Here is a 26,543-nt window from a genome sequence, read left to right on the forward strand (position 1 = left end):
AAGCAGGTAAAATCATTTTATTAAATGGTAAATATGTTTTAAAGAACATTTGTTCTTTCTGGAAGCCAGATCGAAAAGAAACGGTTGATAAAGGCATTTGACCCTATCTAAACTTTGTGTGGCCTACCCTGCAAACAGTCACCGCAAAACGTGGCGTACAGTTGCACTGTTTGCTGTAGAAACTTAAAATTTGGAGACTTTTCTTAAAAAGGTTCAGTTATCTGTCCATGTTTTATTTTATAGAGTTAGACTTTGTAATTTTTGAAATATTGTGTTATTTTCATAATTTTGCTCTGTGCTGCCACCATGAGCGCATTGAAGCGCATTGTTTTCGTTTAATCATTCACGCACAACTAACTAGATGACAGTTAGAGGAAAACGGATGTGATATGGATCTGTTATCTTCTCGTAGTCAGCTGGTTTACCAGGCGATTAACCACAGCGGGAGTGCGGCGTAACAAAGAAAAACTTCTAGAAATGTATTACTTGTAAAAATACTTAATTTACACTAAATGCACCTTTTTAGGTTTGCAATTATGCTGCATACAGGAAGCCAGATGTTTTTGCTACCAACCTGTAAAAATCCGATCGGTTTACGACGTATAGTTTTCGAGTAATTAACGATTGAAAATGTGTGTGCAGTGTCGGCCACACAAAGACAAGATCAAAATGTCGCTCACCCGGTTTAGATGGAGTTAAATATACTCAGGGTTATGCGATATAATCATAGGGATTAAGAGATAAAAGCAAGAACGACAGAGGACAAATATAACAACATGCGATAATGATGACTATAAGTCTGCAGCGTTGTTGGACGTACTATAAAGGCAAACAAAGTAGATGTGAAAGTGACAAACCTTAATATTGGACGAGATAGGAAATTATGTAGTTACCACTGAGATTGACTGAAAACTTAGTAGACTTTAAACAATATCCTGTCAAGTCTAGTAAAGTAGTTAAAAATATTAAGTGGTTAAAAGCATCGAAGTCACCAATGTGTATTGAATTAGTTAAAAAAATTCAATCCCATACGCGCCATAGCGAATGCTAAGAAAAAGGTCGAAGTTAAAGCAGAACAGAAAATTGCGACAGCAAAGTGCGTGGTTGTTATCAAAAGCTAAACTTGACCGGTAGGGGACGCCTAAGTGGTCCAAGATGACCATTCTCCAGGTTGGCGGTAAGAATGACATCTTAACTTTTTCTGGAAAAAGCGCTGATGCTGGAAATGTAGTTATTTGGTCACTTTCCCTATACTGTACATTATTCGGGAAGTTCCCTTAACCGAATTAGATACAATGACGTAGATATAGTGACGTGTCGAAGTAAATGATGTCCTGTCGGACCAACATTGCCGAATTGGGATCAGTCCTTGTGAATATTTCAGTTTGATTTCTTTACATAAACATCGATGACTTCATGCAGATACGTAGTTTAACTTATCATTTTGAACATAGATTGTGTCACACTTAAAGCATTACGTCATGTTGTCATAGTGATTTAAACGGACAAATAAAAACAGCGATGGTTTACATTAAGCCTGTGTTGAACAATCCGAGATTATCCGGCATTTTAAAATGCGCCTTCATTGCTTATTGTGCTTTCTGGTTGAAATATTTCCAATTTTTTTCTACTCGCTGGAAGTGAGATTGTGTCAGGGTGCTTACCCTTAATCAAGAGCGAATTTAGTGCAATGTTTCCATTTTAAATAATATTATTTGTTGAGGTGAAATTAAATCGGTGTGAAGCGGAGAAATAAATTCCACAAATGAACGGAATCAATGGACTCGTGGAAACGCGTTTTTCAAAGTTTTTACGACAACGACGACGCGATTGGTCGATATGCAATTCTAAAATTTATTCTTTTTTGACAAACGCAGCTTATGACATCACAATAAACGCAATGAAACGGTGCTTTGTAGAAGATTTTTATAAAACCATGCTGGGCCATAAAAACACTCGTCGGTAGCTGGCGCATTGTGCCAAAGCTACAACATTTCTCTCATAAAAAAAGTAAAAAACGTCGTAAAAAAGTGCTCGTTAAAAAGTATAAAAGTGCGTAAAAAAGTGCTATTCGTTAGACTTGTGTATTTGTCTATTCAATGAGTGCAATAAATTTGAATTGAGATAAAAGAAAACTGTACTGGAATAGCGCCACACCGTGATTACGGTCCGGGTCATATCAAAGAATCTAAAAATGAGGATTTTCAGCTCATCGTTTGGCACACTGAAGTTTCCAGGAAAAGTAAAAAGGTCCCTGCTGTGACACACGTACGCACGAAAAAAGCTACGTTTGCGTCTTTCTTTCGCAACACTTATTCAAAACCTCTTTGACGCGGGTATAAGTCTGGTCACGTGATTTTCTGCCAATGGTTGCTGCCTTTTCTGTCGTCTCAGCACGAACTCAGCTGACCTTGAGTTCATTCAAGCGTGACGTCCATCGCGTTCGCGTGAGAATCGACAAGTTCGGTGGAAGAGGATTTTACTAAAAATACATTGTACAAACAACTTTCTCGGTCTGGTGTGCGGGTTGTTTGGACTTGATCGGGTGGTTCCTGAGACTGAAAATTGGAACCCTTTAAGCATTCTGGCTGACTGACGCTGTGCGACTAATCATAGGGCTGATGAAAGGTTGTCAAGATTTACAACATTCTCCGCTTCTTTCAAAATCGTTTAAAATGGACCTACTTTGAAAAAGGTCATTGTTCCATCTAAACAAGACATTGGAGCGATCAAGTGAACGGTCAATGAGTAATTGAGAAAACTTTTATTAATTTTTACAAACATCAAAAAACATATGGAACATTATCGAGGTTAGAATTATGAAACCTTGGTAAAATATTAAACAAATTGAACTTTACAAAATTTGAGTCGGCCCAGTTCGTCGCTTTGAGAATTAAATTAGAAAAATGAGCACACGAGGAAATCCACGTAAAGAAAAAGTTTGGTCTAAATTGCACAAAAAGGCAAAATTGAACTTGAAAGACAAGAAAGAGAAAAAATATGTTAAAACGGGAGCGACAAAAGAGAAAAATAACAACAAAACGTACAAAAAGAGACGAAAAGGAAGAAATATGCGGGAAAAAGTATCGACAAAAATATTCAAAAAACGAACCCACTCGAACTAGAACTTAAGTGTCGTTTTTATAATCAAATATTTTGTTAAAAAGTTTCAAGAAATACTCGACGCAAAAATGCTGATCAGTAAAAAGCGTGACATAAAGAGTGTTAGTGCGACAGCTGATGGTTGCCCCAAAGTATCTCCGCACGCCACCAGGAGAGCGCTTCAGTCTGACAGGGCCGCGGCCTACAACTGCCAGTTTAAGGAAATAAATAAAGCAAGAATTTTAGTTTAAAATGATATCATCTGCTTTCCATCGAACGCAGCCCTCGGGTACTTCGAAAGAAATCTTTTCCGCAACAAAACTCGTCGCCTCAAACGCATCAACCTATTCCTTCCTAGCGCCCTCATACGGCGAGCTTTATGTAACTCTTTTAGGACCAGTTTGAGGAACACCGATCTCTGTGAGTCGTCCATACTCCTCACAACTCTGTCCAGTTCCTTCCCGGTCCCGCTTTCTGAAGATCTCAGGGAATTTATCAGAGTTGATAGCAACGACGTGAAGTCACAGTGACACTTGTGACGATGTCCGGTTCTATGGAAAAATTAAAAAACAGTTACAACTCCCTAAAAATTTATTTTAAAGGCTCTGATCGAGTCAAAACACATCTGTGGTTTGTTCACGACCGAACATGTTTACAAAATCATACAAAACTTGTCGATTTCACCAATTAATTAATGGCTACCTCTTCACGAAAAGACATCCGCATTTTCCACCCGTGGCTGTATCAGCGGTCTGTAGAAGTTGAAGGAGAGCTATCTGACGTTCATTGGCGGCGTGGCTCCGTGAAGCTTTGTCCGTGATCGACAAATCCGCCACGTGGCGTTTGCTGTAGAAAATAATTTTTCGTGAAAAACAAAAATATTTTTCTGTCGGTGGTTCACACAAAAAAAACAAGATTGTCACGTAGGCAGTTGGCGCGTATTTTCACTCAAAGTTAAACAAAAAAGGTCAAAAAATTGCCACCGCCCGGGAAGGAAAATGCAATTTAACCCGCATAAGTCATTTTTGCAGTTAATGACGTGCAAGACCCCGACACAATGACTGGGGCCTAACCGGGAGTAGGCGAAATGCGATCCCTGATTGTAATAAAAGTGGAGAAGCTGAGAAATCTAAAGTATCCTGGGGTAGAGGGCTCATGTAAACTTATGTATCTGTCACAGTAAGCTTTGATAAATTCGAGATTTATTACAATTTCTTAAGTCGAGCGAATCACCGGGAGAAACTTCAAGGAAACTTTTCAAAACTGCGCAAATTACGGTTTCAATTCTCTCGACAATAACCTTCGTTTGTGGTTATTACATGGTAATGGAAATCGCGTGTTTTCGCTACCATCTGCAGAGCTTAAATATTTGTTCGTTCGAAGAGGTTGCTATCGGTCCCAACGTGTTGACATTCCGTTTTGTTTTTCACGAATTAATCTGGCGGCCACATCAAAGCCGAACTGTTATCGCATTTGTGTTTGTCGGCGGCGGAGAAACACTTCGCTCGTTCAATTAGTTACGACCGACACTGGTCACATAACAGATACCTTCCACTTTCCACGATAACTTATACCGTGCTTGATGGCCTGTTGACAAGCGAGTGAGAACACAGCACTTCAACAAGTGACGTTGATGACTTTTGGTGATCTTTCGTCATTAAAGACACAAGTGTCGTTGAAGACCTGAACCTTACAAAACGAACTTGTTGTCCTGATCATCGAGCGTGGCCCTTATCGATTTTCCCTTATCACGTAATAAACAACACGGTTGCCAATAAGAATAGAAGCCACTTTACTGGCTTATCGGGGCGATGTTTGTTTAAGTAAACGCTTCCGGTCATGAATAAGTTTGCCGCAGAAAATTTTCATTTTGCAGAGTTTATGCAGGCTCTGGATCACGTGTTTGCGCGGTTTAAATGCGTCACTCTAAAATGCAACGGAGCGTAACAGGTACTTTTGTCAAAACACGAGTTTAAACTTCGTCATCTGGTAACCAAAGATTCCCAATCTTATCTAAATTTTACCCAATTTTAAACCCGATACCATTCGCAGCTCGTCTGTCCGCTTATTGCTTAACCTGTGTAGTGACCCTTTTTGACCTCGCCCAAGCACTAATTAATAACTAATTAATAATTAACATTGGGTTGCCGGGACGGTCGCGCCTGGAAACTGCTTGTTTGGTCGGACGAAGTGGACAAACACACCAAAGGCCAACAGCAAAGGTTTCGTGAGAATCGAACCTAATCATCGGTGATGACGGCAAATGGAATTTCATCCACGGCCAAGATTCAAATAAAATTCCAGTAAAACCGTCACCGGCCTCGCAATTTCCTCCTCCTTGCGGTCATCAGTGTTTGTTGTTGTTACGTAATAAAGCCGTAATTTATTTCCAAGGTCAATACTTTACTTCCAAAACACGTAACTGGCCGAGCGTGTAACAACGCTAAGTATGACGTCATAAAGTTAATTCGATTTTTAAAAACAAGTTGATTAAATTAGTGCATGAGTCACGTGTTACAGGTTGAGTTTTATGACGGAAAACTTTTAGTTTGACACAAAATAACGAAATTTTCGCGGTTTGTTTTAGCTATTTGTTTGCATTCCGCCAAAAACAACAGTTTCATGCTCCCCCTAACTAGGGATGATTAAAGTTCGTCTTGAGATGACCCCGAATTATTTACCATCCCCTTGCTATCGCCCACAATGCAATGGAACCTCAAAGTCCAAACGAACTCATACGACAAACAAACATAAATTTACCGCAGTAGAAGGAACAGAATCACCGCGACCCTAGAAAGTCTTGTAGTCATGTGATCATGTGACCTCTACCTCTACCGACCCAGCCACTGACAATGGGGATTCTGTGCAAGTTGTCGGTCGCCGTCTCTTTCGGGGCTTTGAAAGGAGAATTCCAAAATTAGCTAATCCTGATTGGCGGCTTCGAACTCAAACCCATCCAAAGGGTAAACAATCGTCGATAAAATTCTTTAAACTTCTCGACATGACAATGAACGCGCCCCTATATCGCGTTCGTCTCTGACTATCATAAACATCATCACCTGCATAATGAGAGGCCGCAGAATGCAAATACCTCGTTTGATCGGACCCGGGTATTGTCTATTTTCCGTTGATGGAGATGATTACAGACGGGCTGCAAGCAAGCGTGCTCGATTTTGAAAGCACTCATCATTATTAAAATGGTTTCGTGCTTGACGGCAGCCGACTTTTAATAAACAAACACGCTTCGAAAAGAGAATGTAAATTTGCTCTTCGGAAAAAACCGACCGAGGTTGCATCCATTAATGCAGCTTAGACCAGGTGGTCGGGTGCAGGGCAGAAAACCTTTTTGTTTACTTTCACACTTTCCTTCTTCAAATTTTGACAAAGTTTCAGTTGATTTGACGTAAATTCAATCAATACCAGACAAACCCACTTAAAATTTGCCGGGAGAAATCAACTATTGTTGATTGTATTTCACGGGACGTAATTACACAACCCGCTGCATTAGCAACCGGCGGGACGCAGCAGCAAATTGCAAAATCAAAGCAGCAAAATCGATGGAAAGCTTTTAAGTTTTCGAAAATTGATTGTGCCGTCAAGAAATCCGATGGCAAGGCGCCATAACATTTGTTTGATTAGGTTAGGAACTAACCACATGAAAGTAAGGTGCCAGGCAGAGAATGTTTTACAGTTGCTCGAAAGAAGAAGCTTCCGCGCAAAGCAAAGTTCAGTCTGGTCGTAATTCCTTCACAATTTAATTTCTTACCCAAATTTAAATTCTTTGCAAACGCTGAAACGACTCTTAAGGCTTGGGGAGGCTCGCAGATGTCAAAGCCGCCATCGCGCTATCGCGGAGATATCGCTGTTTGACGGCAAACGACAAAACAGACCTCCCACATTTGCCGGAATGACTGGAGATACCTGTCACGTCATAATGCAAACGACAATGCCGAGAAAAGTCGTGCTCGGTTTTCGCCGATTGATCGATTCTAATCGCGATGAACGCGCTGCCTACCCCTGTGATCAGTTGTAATCGAACGTAACATTCAATAATCGGAATAATCGGAGCGAAGTTCAAGTTGGTAGATCAAAGCAAAGGAAATGAGAAACGAAATCGTGGTAATTGATGCAAAGAGAACATAATAATCAGGTTTTTGCAGTTAGACAAGTTTTAAATCTAAAATCGCATTTATCGATGCGATCTCCTTATATGGAGTTGTATTTTCGCGGGCGCCTCATATTGTCAATCTGCAAGCAACGAAATCGTCGAGTGATTTTTGGAAAAATCGAAATGTTTCGCGTCAAGGTGACTGACGTTACGCGACTGTTGGTCGTTGAAAGCTTAAACAAACAACAACAGTCTTTCACAACTCGCATGATTAACGACATTGTCCGTCATAAACGGATTAATCACGTAATAGTACTCGTTTATCTGACGTATATCCAATCAATTTTATATGTTTCAATTTGTTTAGTAAGTTAATATTTTCACGCCTAATCAAAGCACTCCTGTCAAGAATATGACATCGGTATGTGTGAATGATGTTCTGCTTGATCCAGATAAGATAATAAGCTGCCAATTGACTTCTTAAATACGGAAAATGATCTTGTTCAAATGAACCGCGATACCCACGCATTCTATGATACGTAAAAAAATCGTTCGCGTTTTTCATCCCAAACCGAAATCGCGTAACACAATAATCGAGCGATTTTAGCAAATATTTACAAAATATCCTGATTTAATGAGATCGTTTATCGTGCTTGACCTGAAAATATCCGGCCGAGAAGATCAGTGAACTGTGACGAGAGCAATTTTGCCGCCAAATCCAACCAGGGAATTAAAAAACTCTGCTTTGCGTCTGTTTTGTGTCGAAACAATCACTAATATCTATGACGTCAAACAAATGAATCTCAAGAAACTCCCACTAGTTTGAGCAGCCTAACACTGATAACATTATTAGAACATAAACAGCGCAAAATTGGTTACAAATTACTAGCTTACTAGTAATTCGTTATTCGTTAATTAGTTAAATAGTTATTACTACAACTCGCTCAACTAAATAACTTCCTCGACAAACAAGTGGATGATTAAGCAGCTAAGTAACGTGTAACGGCTACTACTGTGAATGAGTAATAAAATAAGCATATTGGGCAAGTTTACGTCCTAATTTAAAGGTATTAAATACGAAATAGTTACTAAATAACTAATCAGAGAACAAATAACTAACATCACACCGATAAGATAAAAGTAGAATTAGAAAATTTGACTGAAATTATAACTTGAATTTTTCATAACTGAGAAACCAAAGTAAAGGCGAAATTGAAACACGAAACCTGAAGAGCATTCTCTCGCCGGCTGCGGTCACAATACGACCTCGTATTAACTTGTAATTTGGAGCGAGCTGAAATACTGGAAGAATTTTAATTTGTTTAAATTGCGTCGAGTACCTCGTACCATCGCGTTTTGCAAGTTCAAGTCTCCTGGGGAAATTCGATCGAAAATTTTCCTGGACAAAGCTGAATGTCTGACCGCAACTACAGCATTTATTCTCACACATATCGACGCACCCATGTCTATAAATTGACAGCCAAGTACGGCGCTGCTGGTAATCAAATACGTCACAATGAGGTCTTTGTTATACTTTTGTGTCGTATACGTGTAATTTCTTTCATGACCCTGGTTCCCAATGAAACGCTTGTTTAGAACAAACTCAAAGATACCGACGAAGACGACAACACATGTTGAAAGGGATATTCTTCATCAATGCAGTCATCAACAACAAGATCTTTAACATTTTAAAGCCAGGTTAAGATTCAAACATGTTTTTACCGCCAATTACGTACATCTGCGACATTTACACAAGCATAAGCAAAAACACAGCCTTGCGCATACACTGCAAGACAATGGTCTAAATGGAACCTACTTTTATTAAATTTTTTACACCCGAGCAAGTCAAACAAGATGTGGTGTCCAATGTTTTATCAAAGATTTACAATGACCTGGCAGTAGGAAGAAAGTGAGACGACATTCCGCCTCATAATCTTTCTGGACTGGTCTTGAACAAAGGTTTGAGACAAATATGGGAGTAAAGGTTCGCTTGAAGTATTTAACATTTGTGCGACGATTAAATTTTTACAAATTTTCAAATTATTTCTTATTATTTGATATAATGATCAAATTTGAATGAATAATCGTAGTCTCACTACAGAACGAACAAACTTTACAATTTGTCTAAGACAAGAAAGCGTTAAGGTACATGCCTTCAAAAGTGGTTTAAAGAAGAAAACTTCAAAACATCTCCATAGTATTTAAATTTATTTTATAAAGAGAACATAAAAAGGGATGAGCTTTGACGCGTTTTGTGGTGGTTAGTCAAGGCAGCACAGCCTAAGTCGACGAGGTTTACTTGAAAATTCTGGAAATGCTTTCAAACCAAAAGCGAAATTTAAAACCTGGTTTCCTTGAACTTTCATTGCTTAAAAATGCTGATTTTTCCTGGTAATTGAAACCGAGTTAAGCCAACGATGCCTGCCACGCTCGACAGTCGTCTAAAATAACTGCTTACTAATGTCAAGAACAAAAGCACCAAGCGCAACACCGGCAGCGCCCGAGATTGAAAGCAGATGGCTGTTGCAATGAAGTCAAGTGACACTTTGAATCGCTGCGATGGACTCAAAACAATTGATCAAAGGCGGCAGTAGCTCGGATCTTTCATCGTAGCAAATCTTCGGCAGCTGGCAGTGTTCGCCCGGTCGTTTACAAGGTTTACGGCCACTTTAGCGCACTTAACTAACAGCTCGCGCAGTAAACAAGTTTAAAAGTATTCACTCTGATATCAGCGACCGCTTTTAATAACGTCAAGTTTAAATCTCAAACCGCCAAGCGTCAGAACATCGCAAAGTTTTCGCGTTTTAGCTCGAAACATTTACGCGAGAAACCAAGCCTCAAACTTCGTCATCTTTTCTTACAAACCACCGAAACAAATTTGACATTTTCGGTGTAAACTTCAGTCCAAGGTCAAGGTCTGTTGGTGGTTCGACGACGTCAAAATCCCTCAAACACGCGACGCTGTGTCTCGGCCCAAGCTCGCCGCGATGCTTATTCCGGAGATAAGGGATGGGGGGTGGGGTAATAAAGCGGTGGAACAATTACTGCGACCATTTTGAGCTGAAGAATTATGCACAGGTATCTGTTTTGTCTCGCGCGTGATCAAGCGTCAAGTTTTTGCCGATGCCAGGCAATGAAAAATCCGTCAAGTCACCGTCTCGTTCGAACTAGCAGCATGCCAATGAGGTATTTAAACGTCGAGGCCCGAAGGCAGATAAAAATATTCTGGAAGTCCGATATTACTGCGTCAGGCTGTAATTAGTGATTTTATAAGCCTGCACCGACCAGCAGCCGATGAAAGACAAGAGCTATAATCTTGTTTATTTATGTCTATCCAGGTAAACGGATTTCTATTAAAAAAAGAATTATCTCAATCGCTCTACCAACTGAAGTGTCTTGTCATGAAAGTAGGTGACAAGGTATCTTAAAAGCCTTGAAAGTTTCACAAATTCGTTTAAAACATCAACTTTCTCGGTTGTATTTGCTTCATTGGTCAAGCGAGCGAACGAAATCTTCGAAGAAAGTTGGTTGGTGACCCCGCAAAGATGAAATCCTTTCACCGTTTTATCAGTTTTTAATCACGTGAGAAGAAAACCTTAGTGACGTTTTACCTCCTCACAGAAGAGTGGGCCGCAATAACAAGGTCAAGTTCGTAGGTGGTCGTCGCTGTAGCGGTTTCGTAATCGTATTAAGTGACTAAATATTCGGTTTTAGGTGTCCCTTCTGGAAACTAAATTTTTTCATTTTTTTCAAAAATTCGTTTTCTAAGAATAACAACGCGTTTGATTATTTTAGCCGTGAAGTCATCAGCAATAACCACAGTAATTCGCTCATCAATTACATTGTTGTAATAACAATCAACTTGTTATTACACAATAATAGACAGCGGGGCGGCGGCAGACAAGATGGAGGCATCGCATAAACAGGGCCGACCTCAACAAAGATCTTTGAAAAAGGTTCAAACGCCGAACTTTCGTTCTACAAATTAGATTTTTGGAGCTGCGGGGAGAAAATTTTTAGAAATAGTTTCAGCAAGTTTGGTTCTTTCCAAATAAATCTAAAAAAAAGTTATTTTAACTTCTTTTTTTAATTTAAAACGCACTTTGAAGTTCACCCTTACAACGTAGGCTGACGTGTAAGTATAAATCAAACGCCACGGGGCTATCTGACATGTTTTCAGCGTAAAACGTCAACGACCTATCAGCCGAGCTGACATCCCTGTGTTTACCAGAACATGATCACAATTTATGAATTCTTTCATCGGGGACGTCACAACGGTGATTATTTCCTAACCAGGCGCCGTTTGATACCGATTATTCGCTCATAATGGATTAGGCCTGTAGCAGCAGCATAGAAGGTCGGCAAATGAAAGATGGCGCCGATTTTTACATCTGGATTTTGGCCAAAAAATAAATCTTATTTCCTGAAACTTTTTTAAAACTTTTCGAGCGTAAAAACGGATTTGCCGCCCATTAGGTTTATGACATCATAAAACATTCGCTGCTCATTCAATCACATCAACCGCCGACGACAAGTTGTCTGCATTGTTGTGAGCTCAAATCTAAAATGGCGAAGTTGCCACAATAAAAATAACAAAAATGAGATTACCTCGTGCAGTCTTGCGGAACAACGAAGCGATTCTGCCACGAATGTTTATTTCGGAGAAATTTCAAAATCCTGTTTTCCGACTTAAAATAACAAAATCGCAATAAACAAACCAACCAATCAAGTTAGATGAGAACCTTCGTGACGAAAACGGCCCGAGTTATAAATAACTCGGATGTGTGAGGCGGCGAATCTCATCTACTTAAATTCACCTGCTGGCCTCCTTGAAACAATGACAACAAAGCACCACACGCTGTGATTATGACGTCACAGAGGACAACTGGTACAAAGTTTGAGGCGGGACTTAAGGCGTACACCTTTATGACGCAATAAACGTTCGTTTTATACAAACGCGATCGGTTTAAGGCAAATAACTTAAAACTAGCAAGATTTTAAGAAGGAAATTGAACAACAATTAACCATCACCAAAAGTTATAACCATCAAAACTGTCCAAAAAAATACAAAAAATATTTTCAAAAATTTGAATTTTTATCAAAAGATCAAGAATGTCCGACAAGCTGGTGACATTAAAGGAACGTATCTCATACCTGCGACTTGTTTCGAGTAACAACACCATACAAGCAGACGATGACCGTGATGTCACTACATGCAACATAAAACACTTGGCTATAATGTGTATTGGAAATACCAAAGGATTTTGAAACATATTCAAGGCGCGTCGTTCTCATACTGATAAGGTTCTTCGTAAGATAAGCCAACCAATAACAATTTCCTATCCTCGCGGAAATTACATTGCGTCGTTTGGACGAGTTATTATATTTTCATTTTAATTGAGCTTTTTATACATTGTACGAACCAACTGCCAATTCTTAGACTTTGATTTGAAATAAAAAATATGTTACACAAAGAAAGCTGAACAGGACTAAGTCATGGTCATTAGGCCATTCTGTATTTAATGCGACTTACCTTCGGCGCATGAAGTCTTTGTTTGGCGGTGATGCGAGGTCTTTTTTCCCGCCAATTGTCGTGACAAGTCTCCGAGCCTGCACTGGAGAAGGGTTGAAAACAAGCAAACAGAGACTGCAGACAACAATAACTTTTGATCTCGATAAAGCTTTTAAATCCGTCATCGTCGAATCTTCAATTACGCGATGAAAATCTTTCGAAATTTTTCAAGTTCCGAATATTTTTAGCAAATGTGAAAAACTTTCTACAATTGTGGAGCTCTGCTGTACAACACAATAATCTAATTTCAGAAATCCCTGCTCTTATATACGAAGATATCTGCGTAAAACAAAAAAGGTTCAGCAATTCCTTCTACGCTGGACGCAAGCACCGTCTGCCTCACAGCTTCTAGAAAATTTAGTCCATTTCGTTGCTGTAGTAAAACGCGCCAGTGCCCGCTTTGCCTCTTTGCAGTAAGTGACTGACAACAGTTCCAATGAAATACGATTATTGCCTTCGACTTTTTTTATTACAACTTTCTTGATACGTTTAACCCGCTGCTTTTTATAGTAATGCATAACTTCTCTGTGATGTCACAAAGCCTGCACGCTTAACGATTGTTCGACGCCTATTGTTTGCTTTGTGAGCGTGTTCTCAACTATGTCAGACGCGACGGTTTACGACCATGAGATCGCGCCGAGCTATTGAAGTCAAACCGCGACCACGCAGCGATATTTCTTGCCAACGGTCAACTTGGTCAGGTTGAACATCGCGGACCGTGTGGACTTCGTATCTGTAACTCTCTACGTTCGTCGACAACAAGCCTCGGTTAATATTTTACCTTTTCAGCTTGCACTCCGCTCTGCACACCTGGTTATGGAAGGAACTGCGTTGTTGAGTCATAATCACATCTTTGTTTCTTCACAAAAAGATCGTTTGCTACTTGTAACATCGCTTGTGATGTCACAGATCGATAAATGGTGTCGAAGATGTTGATGTGATCGACTACGTCACGTGCAAATTGCAAAAGCACTCGACACGTGATTAATTGCGTCACATACGTTGTTGTTACAGGTTTTTAAGAAATGTTCATTAAAATTACGTCATTTATACTTTGTGGGAGGTAGCATTTTTCTTTTACTTGCATGACGAATATTGTTTATTACGTCATAAATCTTACAAGCGATTTACGACCAATCTGAGCAGAAAGAAAACTTTCTCTTCAAATCTAAAACTTTCTACGTCACGTCGTAGTGGCTTCTCTCGTAAATCATCTCTGCCGCCAATTCCGGCAAATATTTCGGTCAAGACACGATTACGATCAGTTTCCGTTTGTGCTTTATGCGCTATTTGATTTCTATGGCCACAACCTGCTCAAACAAATGATGCAGTCACGCAATGTGTGACATAATAATGTAAACAGATTTTAAGTCCAAAACGCTCGATTTTGGGTCGCTGGGTCAGAGTTTGTACCAGCCTTGACCCCATAGCGACTTGACATCAATTAACCCTCTTATTGTGAAGTCATAATGAACAAGAAAGGCTTCGTTTAAATTACAAGCTTTTGAGATTGACAGGTGTGATCATGCTAAACCTGTTTTTGTTCTTAAACTTGAATTTATTAACGAGATTGCTGTTGGACTTGAACTTGCACAACTTGCAACGAAAGTCACAATAAGTCCGCGTAAGTTGAGCCGCTAGTCTCATCCGTTCTACTTTCTCGTCTGCTCAGTTCATCCAATTTAACTGCGTTAGATATGTGACTAGTTTCACTCCTATATTATTATTCAAGGCAACTAAATCGATCCACGATTTTCTGTCACGTTGACTGAAGCAAACACGCGGGAAAGCAAAATGATAAAAAACCCGATGAAAATTTGTTTTCCAAAATCTTCACGTTTTACTAGAACAGCTTTTCTCGCTTCTAAAATAAAACATGATTCTGTTGTCCGCGATTCAGCCTGTAAACTTATTTGCGATGAGTCGGACTCATGCGCCGAAATATTTGGAACAAACAACGAAAACTATTTCGGGCTTCAGAGACTCCGGCATTTTATGCTGAGTAATTTGACACCCATGTTGCTGACTCGACAAATTTCTACTATAAAGCAGCACGTTTCAATCGGTCACTTCAATCATCTGGATTTCTTGCTTTGTGACTTAATAATGCGCATCCAATAGTCTGGAGAACGGGGTTGGGGGACCGACATCGATTTTTGACGATTAAGATCACGTGATGTTACAGAACTTAGAAAATCACTGAAGCGAAACGGCGCAAATGTATCACGTGATCAACAGCAGCAAGCGCATTAATTGTCTGCTTTCATCTGTCTTTCATGTTTGTCTGTTCATTTCCATTTTGTGTTGGAGTCTGTTGAAAATGGCCGAGATAAAAAAGATTTCCCAAGGCCCATTACCGCGGGGAGAGTCTGGTGCAAAGTTTTCGTGGTTTTGCCATTTTGCGGGGGATTTACAACCCGGATGCGATCTAACATCTGCTACACTGCTGTTACTTTGATGACGTATCAATGCTTATCAGCCAATCAGCGATCGTTATCGTCCTTGTCGAACCAATCAGATAATGGGGTAGGGAATCGAATCATTATTGCCAGAGACGACAGTAAGTAAACAGGACAGCAGCAGAAATGCGAGATGAAGATTGTTTGTTTCTTCTGCGTTAAAGTTTGCACAAAGTCGTGATTAATCGATGGGCTACTTCATACACACGATCAAGCACGATGACGGTATCAGTTGTATGATTTATTCTCAACGAAATAACCCAATAGCAACGACGGTGGCCGGTTAAGCATAGGACGCGAGGGTCAAAGCAATATCTTTGTGAAGATTTGCGTGTGTTGTTGGAGCAAAAGGGGCAACTTTTCTTTTTATTGTTAAGTTAATGTCTGCAGGGTTTCTGGAATGAATTTTATTGAACCTCTTCCTAAATCGAACGCATATTCACTATAAAAACAAAACTTTAGAATATTTTACAAAAATTTTACAAAATGCAAAAATCCGCAGTTGCAAAGCTCAAAGCTTTTTTGCAAGATTATTCATCTCGCGCTGGTTTTCCCACATTTTATGAAAAATCGCCATAAAATTAGACTCCCGCAGAGGATAGTTTTATAAAAATACGCTCATTTAGGCGTCACAATCGCCGCTTTTGTGGTAAATCGCGTGCTGTGTATAAAGGCGAATAGCTATAAGCCCGACCAATGTCCTTTTAGAGAGTTTGATTTTTTATTTAAACTGGGCGCTGCAAATCCGTTGAAGTTCAAATTAAATAAAACTTCACACAGTGCAGATCGATTCCAAAGTTGATTTAAATCACTGGAAGTTCAAAGTGTCTTGGAAAGAAGCCAAAACGCGACGAAATTCGATAAAGATCAAAGCAAACCACAGAATTCCTTGCCGTGAACTTCTTGAATTAAGCTCTACTTTGCGACCGCATCGTTTTCACTTATTGAGCTTTTTATTTATTCTGAGAGAATGAGGGCTTTATTGCGTCATAATGGCAGCAACACTTAAGTTCTCGAGATCGTTGTCTTTTTCCCGAGAATGCGATGTTTTCATTGACATTTCTGGTGTTTATGAATCCAAAGCCTGACTTCACGCCGCGCCCCCGTGTTCCGTCGAGTCGCCTTGAAAGTGATAGGCTAAATGCATTGACTAATTAACCAATCACTCGTCGCTCCACTACAAACCACAACGTCACTTATCACTCTGCCCTGTCAAGTCACGTGATCCATTTCGATCCGTGACGCCCCACTCTGTTCGCTCCGGGGTGCGTGGGAGCCCAAGTGGTCTTCGCGATCTGTCGCGGCGTCAACCGCTTTTATCCTAATGATCGTCTGACTTTTACACGAGAGTGCCAATATCTTGAAAAGCCGTCACTCAGTGTCATCGTGTCAAAGGTCAATTGGTTGTGACCCTTAACCCCCATGCACAAGTACACTTAAACCAATTTATCGTTATTGATTGCGCCGGAGCTGGTGTCGGCGGTTGATCGATGCAATATTTCTTCCCAAGAATCGATTAAAACATTTATATTGGGAATCGATTATATTCGATTAATTATTAGGAGTCTGAAGATGCTGAAGATGTCGCTATGAGGCAAAAATTCCATTTCTCAATAAGCAAATTTCGAATTGAAAAAATTTTCTGAATTTAATTCAATTACACCAGGATACGAAGCACCAGAACCACCCTCTACTCTAGGGAGGTCCTGCGTCCCACAATTTCATTGCATTTAATTTTACGACATTTAGAGATTCAGAGATTTTAATTCAGCAGCTTGTGCGAATCATTTTGTCAAAACGAGCTAAATGGTTAAACTGTTGCTAAGAATGCAGAGTTTCTATAGTTTGGTGGACGTTGGTTGATTTTAGAAACTTCAGAACTTCAGCTCCAAAGCTTCAGTTTTCAATCGCTGACTATTTATTACATCATTCTTCCCTACGGGCTAATTTCTCATTGGTTGATATTTTAATTTATAAGTTATCTTGAGTAGCTGTGATTGGCCTATGGAACGTGGGCGTTATTAAACGTCACAGTTATGATCATGACGATAACGTATTTAATGGTTTAATCTAGAGAAGATAGGGAAGGCTGTCGTTTGAAAATCATCCTTATTACAAACCACTTTACAGCCGTGCCTATGTATTAAATGAAGACCTAGACACGATATGCTGAAGGAGTATGACGTCAAATTTTCAAAGTTTTTCATGCGGAACGTTTCAGGCTTAACCCGAGCCTTCTAATTGTTACAAACGCACCAGGTATAACTTTCTCTGATGTTTTAGCCAAAGCCCCGAGCTTATGATTGATCTAGTCGACCAGGAACCATCATCGCTTGAACGGAGTCAATTACAAGACCTCTCCCCAGCCCAAGATTATCCGCTTTTATAAAATCTTCGTTGTGTTTGCTGCGGCGGTGGTGAAGCTTTGTCAAGGTGCTTCCATATTAGTGGAGTTCTTGTGCCAGCAGGTGCAGCTTTTCGTGTTTCGGTTAACTCCAGAAGCGGTGTTGAAGCCTATTGTGAGGTCATTATGCTCTCAAATATGTGCAAACATTTGAAATACGTGCTCGACGTTGAAACGTCGGTTGAGCTCGACCACATCAGAAGAAATCTAGACAACGAAGAAGAAAGGGGAATTGTTTCCCCTTTCCTATTTTCGCGATTTTGGAGATCCTTTGCGTGATTTATTAGATTAGAAAGCAAATTTTGCTTGACATTAAATCCAGGCGTTACATTGTAAATAGCGTTAGAAAACATTTCGAATCAAACAACTATTTGCGATTTACAAACGAACGCAAAATTTTCTGCCCATTCATAGTTGGCATAAATTTTGCAAGGTCCAAAAATCGATTAATTATATATAAACTCGACAAGGAAGAAGTAAAGCATATTTCGAAAAGGCGTGTCTAGGTTTTTGGGCGTGATTTGCGCTTAAACAACCTAAATTACCGCAGACGACCCGAGTACAAGTTCTTGATCAATTCAACGATCCTGTTTACCACATTCGAGTCTTCAGAAAGAGCAGTTACTAGTTATTTTCTTCAATTACTACAATGGTGGTGAGCCAACTACGTGAAAGCGGTTTTCGTCGCGATTTTTTTCCACAAAAACAAGCGACTGTATAATAATTAATGATTGGTTCCACCACCGCGGTTATAGGTTGCGTCAAAATACGAACCGAAGCAGCCATCAAAGTATCTTGCAAAGTGCCGGGTACGGTTGCAGATACGAGACAAGACTTTTGTGGTAAATCGAAGAGTTTGCCTGTGTCCATTGTTGCGGCAACATCACTGCTGCTCCTGGTATTTTGTAAACACCAACTCTGTGCAGCGCGGGCGACGCGTTTATTCAAAGAACAACCTTAATCCAATTAAACTAAGCGGCTAATCGCTGAAAATTTATCGACCAAACTTGGAGTCAAGAATTATGAAGGTAAAAAGCCAAAAATTATTAACTGGGCTTTGGAGCGCTTTGGATTTTTGAGGTTTTTCTTTTATTTGTTTTATTTTTTACGGACCCCAAGCATGACAGGTCGAGGATCGCTGCTTTAGAACGCTCGATAAAATAACGAAACTTCTATCGCTTGTTGTATGAGAGCGCGGCCTGTTAAAAGAGATAAACCACGATAATTACCATTTAATCGTCATAATCTATTGACGGCCGGAGGGACAATTTGGGTTGATTTAATTCAATTCCTGTAAGTAATTCTAGGTTTTTTCGCGTTTCCGAGAGTTTCGCTGTAAATTTGAATTTTATCCGCGATAATGTCATAAAATTATCACTGTACGTGACCAAATATGTCTTCGAAAACGCGATAATACCTGTCTTTAACAAGAAAGTTGTCGAGACAGTGGCACGAAAGTTAAATTTGAGTTCGGAAAATTTTCGGGAAAGTTCTTCGTATACTCTGACCTGACGTATGTCGCTGTGTAGAAATCTTTACCGCCACTTAGTGTTAAAATATTAATATCGTTAAAATACGATAAAATTTAACAATTACAATTTACCGCTGAACAATTTAATCCAAGTGTAGAAATTCAAGGCTTAAATCGATAAATGGAAAGTAATCGAGTTGTGTGGCAAAGTAATCTTCTGTCCAGTCTCATTCCAAAGTAGTTTTCACATTTTTTAAAGTTTTAGTTATCAGCGGTCCACCCCAAAACCAGGGCGGATGATTATCCAAAGATAGATGATGAAAGCGCGCGCGATATCAACCAATGAGTCACTCTGATTGCGAATCATTATGATGTAACAAGAATATTTGTTTTATGTTTATGACGTCACACAGACAATCCCCTTTTCCGACATCTACTTAACACGGAAATTTATGGATGTTTCGCGCATCGTAAAATGCGAACCTAAAGTTGACGAGTTTGCAAACAGGTGATAAACGTCAAGTTGTCATCTACTGACGTCATCCGACACAAAACAATCACAACATCATCGCGATAAAAAGATTTTCTCAATAACCTCAGCGAATAAAGAAAAAACTCCCGCCTCAAGCGGGAATCGAACCTGGGACCCCATGCACGCTTCGGATTGTTCAAAAGGCCTGAGGTCGTGGATTCAGTCACGTCGTACTACTTGCATTGCGCTATATTGGGCCAATCGCGACCGCATCGAGCTTAAATAAACTTCTCTCGTCGTTCTTACTACGAAAAGTAACCAGCTGATCGCGGTTGCGTCTCGCGCTTGTGACGTCATTGCAGAAAGAAATCGAAAGGAAAAAGTCCACAAAAGAACTTTGAAGTTGCCATTGCCGCAAAGCAGCATGGTGTGAATGTCGAAATAAATATGCAAAAGTAATTAAACATTCTAGAAAAGCGACAAACTTTTTTAAAACTATAACAACCAATTTTTTTTTTATTCCGTATCATTTTTTAATCAACGTTATAAATTAAGAAATCGAAAATATTTTTGAGTTAATTTTGGTATAATTAACTATATTTCCAGCAAACTTAATTGTTTTTAAAAATTAAATTTTCTGGCGCTTTTGTTTCTCTATTTTCTTTTAAATGATAAACGGAGCATTTTTGGATACGAAATCACAAAAGTTTCTTGTCACCAGGTGCTTACGTGCCAGCGTGGAGGTGTCTTTATAATAATTAATTGAATGTTTAATTACGTCTCGTCCTGCGGGTTTCATAAATAGCGACGACTGCTAATTTATGATCCCACCTGCCACGATGAAGATCAAATAAACTCCGATATCTGCCTTCCCTCTCATAAACCACCTTTTCTACGTCACTGTACAGTGACGTAATCATCTTATAGAACAAGTAACTACGTGACGTCTCTCACATGTTCTAACCCGATCGCGTGATTCCACGTAAAAGTCATAGGCTACGGACCTCCGACTACGGACCTCCATGTGCAACGACTGCTGGATATTTTTGGCGTTTCGATATTTCGTTCCAAGTCAATCGAGGTCTGAATCTTCAATTATTCTTTATAACGCGCCCTGGTTGTACTGAATATAAATCTCATTTAGAATTCATTCAACAACAGAAGAGCTGTCGCGTACTATTTCATATATCGGATGTCAACTGAAGGACGAGCCCGCGACAAAGAAGATTTTAGTTATAGTAATACAATGATTTAAATTTGTAATTTTCCCAATTTTTTTTAAAGAAACTTTTACTTAGCACTTTGCACTTTCCACTTTAACTTCGAACTCTTGCAACATCTGCCAAGCTTTCGCTGATTTTACGCAACCTTGCACCTTGGAGCTGTTAACAGTTCGCACTGTGTCGTCACAATTGGACTTTATACTGACGGGCAAATTCATGTCAAAGGTTTTGCTTACTCAAACGTGACCGCCAGCAATCTTCAACAAATAGCGAAAAATTGTGACGTCACAACGGCTTGATCTGACTTGAACTTTTTGCACAACTTGGTTTGGTGACGTCACAATCATTGATCGCTCGTTGCTTTATTTTTCGCAAAATTGAAAATTTGTGCAAAAACGCAAGTGTGCTTATTACGTCATCACCATATGACGCATTTATGACGTGGGTTCATGAAGGATCCAACAGGACAGTCGAATGCTTTTGAAAACTTGTCGAAGTTTTGTAAAGACCCGATAACTCTGCAAAATGAATTCACATCTTACAAGTGGTTGGGAGCTTAGAGCAGAGATGCACCACAGTGAAGTGGAGTTCGTAAAACCCTTAATTATTATCAAAGACGCTTTCTATACAATAATACATATAAGCAAATTAAAATTATATTAATATAAACGTAAATGCAATAAGTGGAAGTAGATTTATGCAAATTTAAATGGGACCGTTGTCAGATTGTCATCGAGAAATAGTTTGAAGTCAAATGTAAAAAATGTTAATATTTTATCTTCACCTAAACCTGCCCGGACTATGGACGTTCGCGGCAAGATCATGTATCGCGGCTTCCGGTTTGTACAGCGCACAACGAGCCTGTGTGACGAAATAAAACGTGAAGTTCTGGTTCAACAAGCACAAAACAGCGCAAAAAGAACAACAACAGTAGCAGCAAAGCTCATACTGTCGCAAATCCGATGAAGAATAACTGGTCGTTTGTGAACCCCGATGCGGGTTCAAGTCTTTCACTTGTCTTGTTGTGAGCCTTCAACCACAGGTGATACCCCTAAATCGATACCAAATTAAAATAAAGATCACGAGTTTGTTTGTGCTGTCGATTGTCATTAATGATGTACCGCGTAAGATTCTCTAATTCCTCCGTTATCCGCAATATTTTCCGCCAGGTCTTTTTTCCCGTTTAACTATAAAAAGGAGAAAAGTTGCCTCCAAAAAGTTTATTTCAGATAAATAAAAACTTTCAGCGTAAAAACGCACTCCCCCAAACAAAACTCACATTCTCGCCTGCAGGTTCAAAGTAATACCGGTCGTATTGCTCCTCCATACATTTCACTCTCTTCTTGAAACGATCCAGTGAGCTTGGAGTCCACCAGCTGAGCAACTCTCCGTCAATTCCTCTCTTCCTCCCGTTGTTATCGAACGAATGGGTCAACTCATGTCCTAATATGGTGCCGATTGCTCCGAACTGAAACATCCTGCACAACCACGTGACAAAACATGAAGGTCCTTCATGATTATTTTAACACCTTGATATAAAAGTTGACGAAGATTTCAACCTGGATGACGCTTAATACAGAAGTTATTTTGTATCAGGAGTCATTATTATTTTCTACTTACGCCGGGAATTTATTTCCCCAATAGAAGGGGTACTGCATCTCGCCGGCAGGGAGCACTGCAGAGCAAAGATACACACGTTACGTTAATCGAAATCAAAACCAAAACAGATGCTATTGTGATGTCATTTACATACTCATGACGTTGTGTTCTAGATTGTTTAACGCGTTCACCATCGTTGGTCGAATGTTGAAAGGTTCAACTTGAGGGTTGTACAACCCCCCCATTAAACGAAATTCCTTCTGAGCCTGATTGGTCAAAAGACTGATGACGTTATTGAAGTAATCGTTCGGGTCAATAACAACCTGTAATGTCATAAAAGAGTAAAATAGTTACGTAATAAACATCGCCTATAATTGCGGCAACATGTTTTAAGATGGGAAAGTTCGCATGACGTCACTGACGTTTTTGTAGTGTTGGTCCAAGTAGGTGGCGTTCTTGTAAATGCGAGGATTGTAGCCGATGTCGCGTTTAACGCCGAGCGCTTTGAGTCGCGCGTAAGCTTTTGTCTTGTTATCCATCCACGTGACTTCGTTGTCCAATAAATGAAGGAATCCTTTCCGAATAAAATCGAATAGTTCCTCGGCCTGTAACAACGACGAAGCTGAATTTTATTGTTTCTTTGACTCCATCAACAAAATATGAAAGTGAATAAAGTTTGTCACATCACTTTCATATCACATCACTTTCATATCACATCACTTTCATATCACATCACTTTCATATCACATCACTTTCATATCACATCACGTTCATATCACATCACTTTCATATCACATCACTTTCATATCACATCGCTTTCATATCACATCACTTTGCTTCAATTCACAAAACGTCCTATCACGAAAGACTCACGACTTTCTTTTTCGCTTCAGAGAAATATGTTTCGATGTACAACTTTCCGGTGGGTCCTTTCATGAGGTACATGGTGTCCATAGCGCATCGCTCCCGTCGCGATGTGAGCGCGCGTTTGCCGAACAAGGTTTCCTCAAACTCGAGGTATCTTTGCTGGAAACGGGAACTGAGAGACTGGATTCGTCGCTTGACGTTTGTCCAAACCAGGTAGTTTTGAAGGGTTCTGAGAAATTTTTGACGTTTGTTTTCATTTATTTCATAAAATCAACTTCATTATCAAGATATGGTCGACCTAGTAGTCGAGTGGTTGGAGCACTTGTCTCGCAATAATGCGCTCCGTGTTCGATTCCCAGTTGCGCCACCGTGGTAAGCTCTTGGGCAAGTCGTGAACGACACTTGCTCCTGTTCAGTGGACTTGGTTGAAAATTGTAAATGCGGGCAATAACATATAAAATGAAATATCAAAAAAAATTGAAAAATGTGCGACAATTGGAACTTGCACAAAGGCTAGCTCGGTAACCGAGACTCGAGCGACGGGGAATCGTCGACGGGTTTAAGCCCTGCAAAGACTGATTCCGAGGATTAAGCTGTCATACCATCTCAGAATTATAAGATTACCTTCGATCTGTGTTTTGCACCAGATTGGACAGGTGGGTCAGATATTCTTCATCCCAGACGAGGATCTGCGTCGAACTATTCACCGGATGTGACGTGATCATTCTTTTAAACAGATCAAGCCAGTCTATCTAAAAGTTTGTGAAGTCGTTACAGGGAATATATTGATTTGTCCCGTAAACTTATTAGACCGCGTCGTAACTTCTACTATTGTGACGTCTCACCCCCGGTATGTCTCTATTCATTTCCGCGATGCTTTTTTCCACTATGACGTCATTGTCGCTGTACTTGTGGGTTGCCAGCTTGTGTTCTAGCCTTCTTACATTTATGACGTCATTCCGCGCAACCTGTGGGTCTGCCCCCAACATTATTGCTACATCATACATCAAATCATAATAAGCGCGCAGTCTCTGCAAAGTATAATACGTCATAAGTAAGCATTTGATGACGTAAGAAGTACTAATTACAGTGCAACAAAAGAATCTCACGTCATCGTAACGGCTGTCTATGTAGAACTTGAACGGGATGGACATGGTCCCTTTTAAAGTCTGACAATGAAATGAAATATTGTGGTTGTCTTTAAGGTTCTGGGTTTCACTCCATGCAAGACCGCGAGTTACGTTCAAAGCTTAACATGCTTACCATTAGGTATCTTTTGCCCTTGTGTTTTCCCATCTTTGCGTCCAGGACAACTTTATTGCTGAGCTTTCCCCTGAGACTCGCGACTGTAGACTCAAAATTGAAGTCGTCCGGATCCCAAAACTCGTCCAAGATCGGCCACGCCATGTCGCCACGGAGCATGTCCAACAGCGGCTGACTGTCCAGTCTTTCAATTAATTCTAAAGCATAAAGTTATCCCATGATGGCTTCAACGATTAATTACTTATTAAGTAGTGGCCCATCGGCACACCAGGGCTACGGATAAGCATAGAAAGTGCTAGGACACGCCACCTTCATTTAAGCAAGCTCTGTACGCTGTTTTCGCTTTTGCGACCGCTTCACACTCAGTCGCATTTATTGGTTCCATCAGGAGCTCTGAAAGTACAACATTTATTAACCGTTATGACGTATATATTTTTATTGTGACGTAATAATTGTAAAAACAAGTATTAATGCTATTAATTGAGACGTCATAAACAAACGTCTCACGTGAAAGTTCTCTATGAACTCTGTCTCTGATTATTGTATAAGTGGAATATTTTCCATCAGCGGGAGGTATCGACGTTTCGCTCATCCATCTTCCGCAAGCGAATTTATAGAAATCGTTGCAGGGGTTAACGGAAAAGTCAATCCGGTTCATGTAGTAAGCCGCTGAACAGTAAATTAGTTGTCATCAGTCGATAACGCGATTAAAATCTAGAAGCGCACAAGGCTATGACAGAACATCTAGATCTCATTCGGTTTACCACTAACCTGTTGCCAGGCATTCTGGCGTCAAGCAGACGTCTATTGTTTGATTCGTGGAACCTGAAACAATTTATCGATGGAGTTATAACAGGATGTGACGTTAGAATGTGCAGTCTTAACGGAAGTGACGGAACCCACCACTCAGGCATCTCTCTTCCGGCCGTTTGAGGCCTCTGAGCTGGTACGACCATCGGTGTTTGGTGGCGGCGCCACAAAGCTCGAATTGAGGCGAAGAGCCCTTCCACCTGTGAGTGTATGATTGTTGATGACGCAATATTGGAATTGAAACTGAATGTTAATGTCATATCACCCACATGTATCCTTCCCTGCAAGTGACGTGGCACCATTCTATTGGACCAAGTGGCGTTGTTGCGCTTCCACATGATGTCACCGTTGAGTTACCAAGCGGCTTGTGAAATTTTGAGCATTTCCGAGGAAATTTGCCTTAAATGTGACGTGAAGTAAAGAAATAAATTTAGTGAACCTTAAGCTCAAATACGTATAATGCGTAATATTAAAAGCATAAGCTCAAATAAATGGCGATTTACCGGTCGCGGTGTGTACGGCTTTGCGTTTCTTGGAACCTTTAAGTATGTCCCAGATCAACCAGCGAATCGAACCTCGGTTTAAACTTCTTTTTTCTACCTCATGATGATCATCAGCGTCCGGAGGAATCCCTTCCACATTCTCGATCTTTGCGTCCGGTAAAGATTGATCTTTATTCAAGAGTTTGCTCAACAGATCTCTGAGTTCCTCCTCCAAACGATGTTTCCTCATTTTCTCTTGATCCTCTGATGCTATTTCTTGGTTTTCATCTTCATCACCTGTCGATGATTCTGAGCTCAATTCATGTAGAATCGGTAAACTCCAGTCCGGGATCGAATCGAGTTCTTTCATCTAAACAACGACTCATTAAACAAAATTGTTGCTTCACTCACAGCAATCAATGCAGACAGTTTATACCTCATTCTCTGCTTCCAAGAGTACGTCATCAAATTCAGAATCCGCATCCTGCTCACTCTCCACATCAGCGTTGGACCTCTGAGTCAGCAGGAAGGCAATCAGCAAAAATAATATCGGTCTTGAACCAAACATTTCTAAGGAAACTGCAGAAATACCAAGAACTTTAAACGGTTGCGAAGTCAAACACAGACCCCTGCAACTTTCCTGTAAACCTCTTATGGTTTATATTGCCATGGCCCATGTGCTCTTTTGTTATAAACTTCTCAACAAGCTTT

General features: G+C 40.1%; 2 protein-coding genes across 2 annotated transcripts; both read right to left on the reverse strand.

The window, feature by feature from the left end:
* Positions 1 to 2,749: 2,749 nt before the first annotated feature.
* On the reverse strand, positions 2,750 to 13,057 carry LOC143465508 (uncharacterized). The gene is made up of 3 exons (XM_076963839.1): positions 12,744 to 13,057; positions 3,805 to 3,948; positions 2,750 to 3,653 (listed from the first exon to the last, which is right to left on the reverse strand). Exons 1-3 carry the CDS (start codon positions 12,905 to 12,907, stop codon positions 3,350 to 3,352), a joined length of 612 nt encoding a protein of 203 aa, XP_076819954.1. The 5' UTR covers positions 12,908 to 13,057; the 3' UTR covers positions 2,750 to 3,349.
* Positions 13,058 to 21,145: 8,088 nt separating this feature from the next.
* On the reverse strand, positions 21,146 to 26,406 carry LOC143465506 (phosphate-regulating neutral endopeptidase PHEX-like). Its single transcript, XM_076963837.1, has 20 exons — positions 26,269 to 26,406; positions 25,854 to 26,202; positions 25,620 to 25,749; positions 25,444 to 25,550; positions 25,312 to 25,365; positions 25,048 to 25,209; positions 24,850 to 24,933; positions 24,541 to 24,737; positions 24,387 to 24,446; positions 24,123 to 24,308; positions 23,902 to 24,029; positions 23,284 to 23,506; positions 22,833 to 23,015; positions 22,565 to 22,733; positions 22,432 to 22,486; positions 22,091 to 22,289; positions 21,933 to 21,998; positions 21,761 to 21,862; positions 21,596 to 21,672; positions 21,146 to 21,329 (listed from the first exon to the last, which is right to left on the reverse strand). The coding sequence occupies exons 1-20, from the start codon at positions 26,398 to 26,400 to the stop codon at positions 21,230 to 21,232; spliced, it is 2,763 nt and encodes a 920-aa protein (XP_076819952.1). The 5' UTR covers positions 26,401 to 26,406; the 3' UTR covers positions 21,146 to 21,229.
* Positions 26,407 to 26,543: the final 137 nt, after the last annotated feature.

Source organism: Clavelina lepadiformis, chromosome 7 (assembly GCF_947623445.1).
Source record: "Clavelina lepadiformis chromosome 7, kaClaLepa1.1, whole genome shotgun sequence".
NCBI classification, from domain to species: domain Eukaryota; kingdom Metazoa; phylum Chordata; class Ascidiacea; order Aplousobranchia; family Clavelinidae; genus Clavelina; species Clavelina lepadiformis.